Raw genomic sequence first — 9,004 nt, 5'->3', positions numbered from 1 at the left:
TTTTTTTTTTTTTTTTTGAGAAAATCACTTAGTATATAATGAATGTATTTATGAACGCCATTAATTGTATTTGTGACAAGGCTATAATATTATTTTTTAATAGTCCAAATTAAAATTGTATTCGTCGAAAAACAAAAGAAGTCCCAATCAAAAAGACTTTTTTTAGAAACCAATCAAGAAGATTTTGAATACCATAAATTTGAGTGGGGTAGTTGATGATAATGACTGGTAGCATTTTCCTTGGGCCAGAGATTTTGAATACCATAAAATATTTTTTATCCTTCCATTTTTCTATCATCCAAACCAAACGCACCCCAAAAGAATATAGCCAACTTTCCAATGATTCTTTCTTTATCAAAAAATGTTTGACATATAATATAATACACCTAATAAGTACATGATGAATTATCAAGAGACTTACAATTAGCACTTTTAGATGTTTTCAATGAAATGTACGAGGTTCAAATTTTTCCTCCTCAATTATCAAAGGATGCTCACAATATGAGTATGACTATACAGGGAGTCAGCATGTGCTTTCCTTCTTTTTTCCTTCTGCTGGATTTGGCATTTGCTTTCATTTGAAATGGAGATACTCCATTTCATTGTTAAAAGTTTATTTCCTCGATAATATGACAATACTAGAGAGTAGAGACTTCTTTAAATTAATAGTAGTTAATCTGAATTATTAAATGAATTCCTCTTAAATAGAGTGGATGTAATACATGTCAATAACACCATATGTTAGACATGGTGATGATGTAAAATACTATGTGGGGGAATCAATGACACTATATTCATGGCAGATGGCACAATGGAGAGAAGACTTTTCCAAAACTATTTCTACCAAAAATCTATCTTCCTGCAATTCACGACTTTGATAGACTTATACATAGTGATTTAAGTGGTCAATCAAAGAAAAAATCAGCAATAGGCCAGAGCTTTAAGAAAAGTAATTCAACCTTTCCACAAAGAAAGTGATGCGTGTGTGTGTGTTTTCTAAGAAATGGAACGCAGTATTTGAAGGTGTATGTTATTTTAACCATTAAAATATTTAAATGGAATCAAAGATCTGAGTTCTAATTCTGTTTATACTTGGGTTGAAGGATTTATGGATAGAGGGAGGACACCCAATTGGGTTGCCCAAATTTTAGAGAGAAGCTTTTTGTTTTCTTACTTGAAATTTCAAGCAGTAACAGTACCTACCATTTTAAAGGTGGTTAGATTTTCCTGTAATGCTGTTCCGCGTTTCAATTAAATTTTGTAGGTGAACCATACAGAAGAAACTGAGAGAATCAGGTGTTTTTCTTTTCTCCTCTTGGATTGAAAGATTAAAATAGGCTGATAATGAAAGTGCTTATGGTTCAAAAGCTGACATAAGTCGATTATTTGATGTTTGATTGGTCTCAAATTTGAGGTTTGCATCTCTCTTATATGGATGGAGGAAAAAGTTGGGGAAACATTTCTTAAATATTTGGATCTTGGTACTGGCTTGTCTAATGTGGTTTGTCTGGTGGAAATGTAACAATTGTACTTTTGAAGATGCTGTAAAACAAGTAGATTATTTGATGTTTGATTGGTCTCAAATTTGAGGATTCACGCAATATACTTCCATTTTTTATTTTCAACATTCTATTGGAATTTTTATTTGATTTGATTGTAATTGTTTCTAGTACTTTGTGTTTATCATCGCGAAAATGAAGTACCATTTTTATCAAAAGAAAAAATTTGTTATGTATCAAAAAAAAAAATTCTTGTTGCAGATTATGTATCAAAGATGTGTGCACCCTAAACATTAAATATCTTCTGATCCATGCTTAGACCTATTTGGCTAACTTGATAAACAAATCTTTGTTTGTGTGAATTCTCTTAGGTTTGATGAATGCTGCATTAATGGTGATACCAACACTGATCTATTTTACTTTTTAGCTGCTAATGATTTGTAGTCAGCGGCATCATTTACATGCATGTCTTGTCATCATAGGTATTAGAAGACATTGCAAGGTTTTTGAAGACAAACTGTCAAGCTAGATTGCATAAATCCTCTACAGGTGTTGATTTTGTTCTTGAGTGTGCTAATTGAGAGGCTTAGGGGGTGTTTGGATTTTATGTTTCCATAACTCATAACTTTGTTTCCATTTCCCATAACTCAAAAATGGTGGGATCAATGACTAAGAGACTTGTTTGGATTTTGTTTCCAATTATTGTTTCCATCACTCAATTATCTGATTTTTTAGTAATGAGTTATGAAAATTGAAACACATTTTAGGTGTTTTCAGTTTCTATAACTCTGTTTTTAATGGCATTTCTATAATTAAAACTACATACTAGGTCCCACTGTCAAAGTTAGCCGCAACTTTTGACCTCCCCACCCTTTTTTTTTTCTTCACTGGGTTCGGTGAGTTTGGTTTCTTCATCTTCTTTTCTTTCTTTTTTTCTTTTTTCCTTTCACACTAGGTGGCTTCTTCCTCTTCTTTTTTTTTTTTTTTTTTTCTTTTCCCTTTCACGCTAGATCTTGGGTCTTCTTCATTAAGGTTTTTTTTTTTCTTCTTCTTCTTCTTCTTCTTCTTCTTCTTCTTTCACTAGGTTCAGGTTTTTGGATTTTTTTTTTTTTCCTTCTTCTTTCACTAGGTTCAGGTCTTCTTTCACTAGGTTCGGGTTTTTGGGTTTCTTTTTTTCACTAGGTTTGGTGAGTTTGGGTACTGGAGGTTGAAGAAAAAAAAAAACTAAAAGTTACACCAAGTTACGGGTATGGGGCCCACAAATAGTTGAAAATTTTGAGTGATGACAAGTTAAGTGATAGTGCCAAACAGATTTCATGTGGGGAGTTAGGGTATTTTAAGTGATGAGTGATAAGTGACGAAAATTGAGTGAGGAGTGATGAGTGATGAAAAAAAAAATCCAAATAGGGCCTTAATCTTGATGTTGGAGCATGGTTAATGTACTTAAATGCAAAATTTAGAATTTATATTATTTTTTGTGATGTTCTTCCAATTATTTGAAGTTTGCTGCCATTGAGTCACATAGGATGATAAGAATGAAAAAGTAAACATTCAAATTGGACTCACATGACCGAAAAACCCAAATGTTCTCTTTCGCCAAAGCCCGAAGCCTGAAGCCCGAGAACCATTTTAAAAGTTATTCGTTCACTGCTTTAAGGCCAAACCCAAATTCCTAAGAACTTTTGGATTGGGTTTGATTTTGTATTGGCTTGGGCTTTAGGGTAAATATGTAATCAGCTAGTTTTTAACTCTTGAAATTATTTAGGATTTACAATTGTTCCACTGGATTTTGAACCAAGTATCGATTTGGTTTTCATACTTTTGTTAGGTTTTAATGAAAAATACTAATAAAATATTTAATTTGTCACAAGCCAAATACTAAGGGGATTCAATTCATGGTGATCAAATTGACACAAACGTCAAAGTTTAAGGGTAATATTTGTGGTAAACCTCAAGTTATTTCAAGCCCTGTAGGCTGTAGGATTCCCATACCAAAGTGCACTGAGAGGCAATAGCAGGCAGATCAGATTAGTACAAGAAACTATTATGTTTGCACATGTGACACTACCACTTATTTATTTTGTAAATCCAGATAGCGCCTCTCATAATATAGACTCACATTGCCATAAAACAAAAGCAGACATAAGTCCACAGGCGGACTATCAAATTAATAACCTCGAATTAACAAGGGTTTCTTGAATTCACAAAGTAATAAAGTTTAAAATCCACAAGAAAAGAAGGACAAAAGTCTATATTTTATTAATCTTAAGACCAAAGTTCTTTAGAGTTGAAGGTTACAATATGTTTAAATAGTGAAAGAAAACTTCAGGCAGCTAAGAAAATACCCTAAAAACCTTAATTCACGTTAAGCGCAAAATTAGGGCAAAAATGTAGATTTTAGGGCCTAACAAAGTAATTTGCCTAATAAGCAGCTTCAATTATGGCCAAAGGCACTGAATTTGGCTCCTAGCACCATTTCCTTTCAGGTCACCAATTTTAACGCAATTGGTCATTGATAATTTCTACTAGTGTTTTTTATTTCTTGTATTTCTAGCACACTAACTTCTGACAGTCTCTCTGCTCAAGCATGTACCGTTGATAGACTACAGCTCTGCAAGTGTTTTCCTTAAACTTTTATTTTCTCTTAAAATCAGATACCATTTCACCCAAAAACAAATAAACACACCTATATAACACCAGAAAAATCACAAAGGTTATGGCCCGCTAACATTCACCATACACAAAGTTCTCATATTTACTCTATCATTTAAAGATGCCTTAACCTTCTAAGCACACTAGCTGATAAATCTCTTAGTCCGAAAAAAATGCAACAGCAACAATGGACCCCAAAAAGCCACAGCCATATAAAAAGATAACTAAAGCAGGAGTACCAAACATGGTCATCTCCCAGAGCTTCTTGTCATAAATAACCAATTACTTTTACAGAAAAATAAGATCCCCAGGGTTGCTAGGCAATAGTGTTGAAAATAGTCCCATGTGCCAACCCAATATATCCGAAGGGATGGTGGGCATTAATGACCACTGGAACCATAACAAATCCCACTAGGATGAACCAACATACAAATTTCCGGAAAACCAGAAGCATAACTATGTGGCCAACAGCATTGTGGCAGAGTAAAGCCATCAACATGGCCTTGCCCAACCTCTTGTGTGCAGAAATATCTGATACATATCCAGCTCCAAAGCGCCCAGAAAATTCCAATACTCCATAAAGAAACAAGTTTTTACTCGAGTTGTGTAATAGAGATCCCCTATTTGGCTCATGTTATTAATCGTAGCCAGCCCAGAGCCCATTCCACATATCATGGCAAAAACAACAACCAGAATTTACAGTGACATGGCTGCAAGATTCAAGTTCTTCATAAGAAGCATTTTGTCATCAGAAGTCCTTACTTCGTTCACACTTGGCAATTGTGATACTCTATAGATCCTCTGCTGTAGAAAATTTGGGGATTGATTGCTCACATTGTCGTTAAAAGATTATCTCAATTGAATTTTTGTAATGATCTATTTGACTCTCCTCAGGGCTTGATTGCAATTCCAAGAGGAGTACAAATAGAATCAGAAGAAGAATGAATGTAGAAATGCGTGCCCAAATGGCAAAGTGAAATGTTTTCCAAAATTATGAAATCATGAGATAACCAGCAATGTCAGAGCACTGCAGAGAAACCATTTAAGTGCTTTTGTGATCAGCTTGTGTTTTTTCATAAATTCTCACAAAAACATAAGCACAAGGGAGACAAGTGTAGGCAACAAGCAAGCATCAGAAGGTATGTGCTTGTCGCCCTTGAAAATGTGTCATACATTGATTAGTATGCTCCACTGATACCAGAAAGCCCTGTCCAAGAAAGAATGTAGTATGAATATTTTCATGATTTTTATCATATAAACAGAGCATTAAAAGATATAATATAACTAGCTTAAGGGACTGTGAATGAATCTTTGATTTAACCATTCATTTAAAGCTTAAAGGTTTCATGAACCAATACAGCATATTTTGTTCATCAATGATCCACGGGAAATTTAATTTTTAATTCAGAATTGTCACACAAATTTGAGTCAAGTCAGTCGAACAAAGTATCTAAGCAAGAAGAAAAGATGCATTCTCTTGCATTCAAAACAGGATCCATAATTATGAAATGCAGTTATACCAAATCATGAGAGCCAAATGGCACGCAAACTTAGAGCTGAACTCAAACATGATATTTTAACTATTATCCAATTTCAAAGAAAAAACCTCCATTTTGGCACATATACCTTTATACTCAATGTGTTCAAAAGAAAAGGAAAAAGAAGAAAATTTTGGTTATTTAAGTTTCTGGGAGAAACAAACCCCAAAAATATACCACCAACTAATCTGCAAACCTATGTAAACTTAAAGAAGAAGACTAACAGCAGTGTTATTTGTTGTTAGAGGCAGAGTAATGTTACAGTCATGTTTCTTTGTCACAACTTGCCATGTTAATAACTATGAAAAAAATTTGTGAAATTTTGTGTCCCAAACATTCCCCTATTTTCAATGAGATTGGTTTTTTTTTTTTTTTTTTTTTTTTTTTTTTTTTTTTCATAATAGGGAATATCATAAAAGTTACACAAGCTAACCAGCAATCAAAGCTACTAGACTAGAACAAAGTTTAATACAAGAGTCACAATTTCACTTTATTCCAAAAATATCTAATAATTTTCCATCCAAACTATATATAGATCTCTTAGAACATTAGCATTAGTACGTGTAAAGTCTTGTAAAATAGAAAAAATTGCTCATTTTACACATTTTGAGCAAAAAAACACCTACATTAGTAGGCGTAAAATTGTGCATTTATGTACAATTATTACAGTAACCGTGCATATATATATGCACAGTTACTGTAGTAGCTCTTTTATTTATTATTTTATGTTTTTTTCTCTCTCCTCTCCCTTGCCTTGTGAGACTCCACTCTTCAATGCCAAGAAGAAGCAACCGGCCATCACAACTAACCAACCACCACCACAACCAACCCATTATAACATCAATTTAATCCAAACACAATCAACCCAAAATTAATGAAAATCGTCACAAACCCAACTTAAAATAAAACACAAAACCTAAGCTTGCCGCTGCCATTAGAGAGAGAGAGTGTGTGTGTATTGAGCCATGGAAGCTTGGTGGAGAGATTTCTTTTTTTTTTTTTTCTTTTCTTTTCAAATTTGAGGAGAGCACTGATTTGATAGAGAAAGAGAGGGGGAGAAAGAGAAAGAATTTTTTTTTTTAGAAATGAAAAAGAAGAAGAAGAAAGAAAGAATAGCAAAAGAAAAAGAAGAAGAAGAAGAAAGAAAGAAAGAAGATGCTGAAGAAGAAAGAAGGAGAAGAAGAAAGAAGCAAGTAGAAAGAAGAAGGAGAAAATGAAAGAGATAGAGTGTTTCAGAGAAGTGAGGTAAGGTCGTGGGGCCAGGTAAGGGAAATGATAGAAAAAAAAGGTGAAAAAATATTATTTTAATAAAAGAGAGTGTATTATAGATAATTTAATGCGAGTGTTATTTCAAATTGATAGTGTAAAATAGAAAAAATAAGTTTTTATTAAAAAATAGAATGAAACTTTTGCACATACTAATGCTAATGCTCTTAAAAGCCTTCGAATTGTACTTTTGGTGATGTAGTGGGCCAAAGGGTAAACTTTTCCAAGATTCCCTAACTCATGAAGAAATAAGTCAAATAAAAAGCAGAGGAAAGTTCCAAATGTTTTCACCTAAACCTATATAACATCGAAAACATAGACTCGCCACGTAATTGGCCACAACTCGTCACGTGGTGATTTGTGAGTAGTAGACGTGTGGACTCACATGAACCCACAACAACACATTTGTCACTCACCACAATTATGTGATCCTAGCATTACTCGACATAAAACACTAGTAAGCCCCCATTCTTGACCAACAAGACACAAAGAAGCTAAAGAAACTTGCGTCCCCCTGCAAATATGGTAACACACTTTGCTATAACTATTTTATGTCACAAATTATAATCAACTATTTATCATTATTACATAAACTCACTATTTTTTATCCAATGAATGTGGTAGATGTGTGGACTCACATGAACCCACAACAACACATCTATCAGTCACAACTCACCACAATTATGTGGTCCTAGCATTACTCGACATAAAACACTAGTAAGCCCCCATTCTTGACCAACAAGACACAAAGAAGCTAAAAAAACCTGCGTCCTCCTGCAAATATAGTATCACACTTTGCTATAACTATTTTATGTTGTAAATTATAATCCACTATTTATCATTATTACATAAACCCACCATTTTTTTATCCAATGAATGAATGAAAAGTAAATAAGAGAACAAAAGTCACACATACCTTCATAATACCCACGATGGTGCCACCATAATGAGGAAAGTTTTCTAAGCCACTGACAACATCGGCGGTGTTGAAAAAGGTCTGAGCATGAGCTGCAAGAAACATGAAGAAGCACATCAACGCCACAGGAGGCTTGTCGATCAATCCAACGACGGAGGCCCACATGAGAAAATAGCCTAGGAAGTACTGTATCGCACCCACAACGTGAACCACGCAGAGCGGAAGGGAAGTCTTGCGTGTGACGAAGGAGTAGAGGAGGCCCGATATGACCCCAGCATTGGCACCAATGTCCTTGAAGACTGAAACGGTGTCAAGCGTTGATTGGCTGTAGCCTTGGCTCGATTTGAGCACGGCGGAGTAGATGGAGAAGGTGTAGGATGCGCCGACGCTGCACTGGATCCATATGCTCGCCACTGTGGCTATCCATCTCGTGCTCAGCTGAGGCCTCAGCTTCTCCATCTCTCTCTTATTCTGCCCAATATTCCAAATATTATGGAGCTAGTGCACACTTTTTCTTTTAAAAAAACTTATGGAGTATACTTAGCAGCAGCAACAACCAAAAAAAAAAAAAAAGAGGCTATGGATTTATTTTATTATTATTATTTTTTTTTGGGGGGGGTTTGGAAAGGTAGGTAGAGATGGATGGCGTTGAAAGATAAAACACCACAAAAACTTCATTATATTGAAAGGTAGCTAAGATAAGATACTTTTGATCAGCTAGCTGTGTGGGGTGGTACATTAGTATGTCTCAATGAAACAAAATGTTTAGGGGTTTAAATAGAAGAATTCAAGTTGCAGAATCAATTGCATAGTAATGTTAACTGTTGTTCTTAAAATAATTATTAATAAATTGTATTAAGAATATTTTGATATTATTTTTATGTGAAATATAAAAATTTGTCAAAAAGATTAATTACTTCTTCTTTTTTCATTAAATTTTCTTTTTAAGATATTTCTTAAATCAATGCCAAAAATCCATCAACTTTTCTCTTTATTTACAACTATCTTAAAATAAAAATAAAAAGCTACTACGAGATTGTTGAGTTTTGTAATCACGAGGTTATATCCTTTTCTTTCTTCTTTTTTTATTTTAAAATACCATTTTTTTTTCCTTGATAAAACTCTTTGTTTAT

General features: G+C 34.0%; 1 protein-coding gene across 1 annotated transcript in view; it reads right to left on the bottom strand.

Annotated features, from left to right (window-relative positions):
- The window catches only part of LOC112039593 (protein NUCLEAR FUSION DEFECTIVE 4), a gene marked incomplete in the record, with an annotated part of 23,850 nt that extends 15,435 nt beyond the window's left edge, over nucleotides 1-8,415 (bottom strand). Inside the window, 1 exon segment of the mRNA XM_065779089.1 lies at nucleotides 7,872-8,415. Within this exon segment, the coding sequence (XP_065635161.1) occupies nucleotides 7,872-8,330 (459 nt within the window).
- Between the last annotated feature and the right edge of the window lie 589 nt (nucleotides 8,416-9,004).

Source organism: Quercus suber, unplaced genomic scaffold (genome assembly GCF_002906115.3).
Source record: "Quercus suber isolate HL8 unplaced genomic scaffold, Cork oak 2.0 scaffold_198, whole genome shotgun sequence".
NCBI lineage: Eukaryota > Viridiplantae > Streptophyta > Magnoliopsida > Fagales > Fagaceae > Quercus > Quercus suber.
This window is presented reverse-complemented; position numbering and strand designations above follow the sequence as displayed.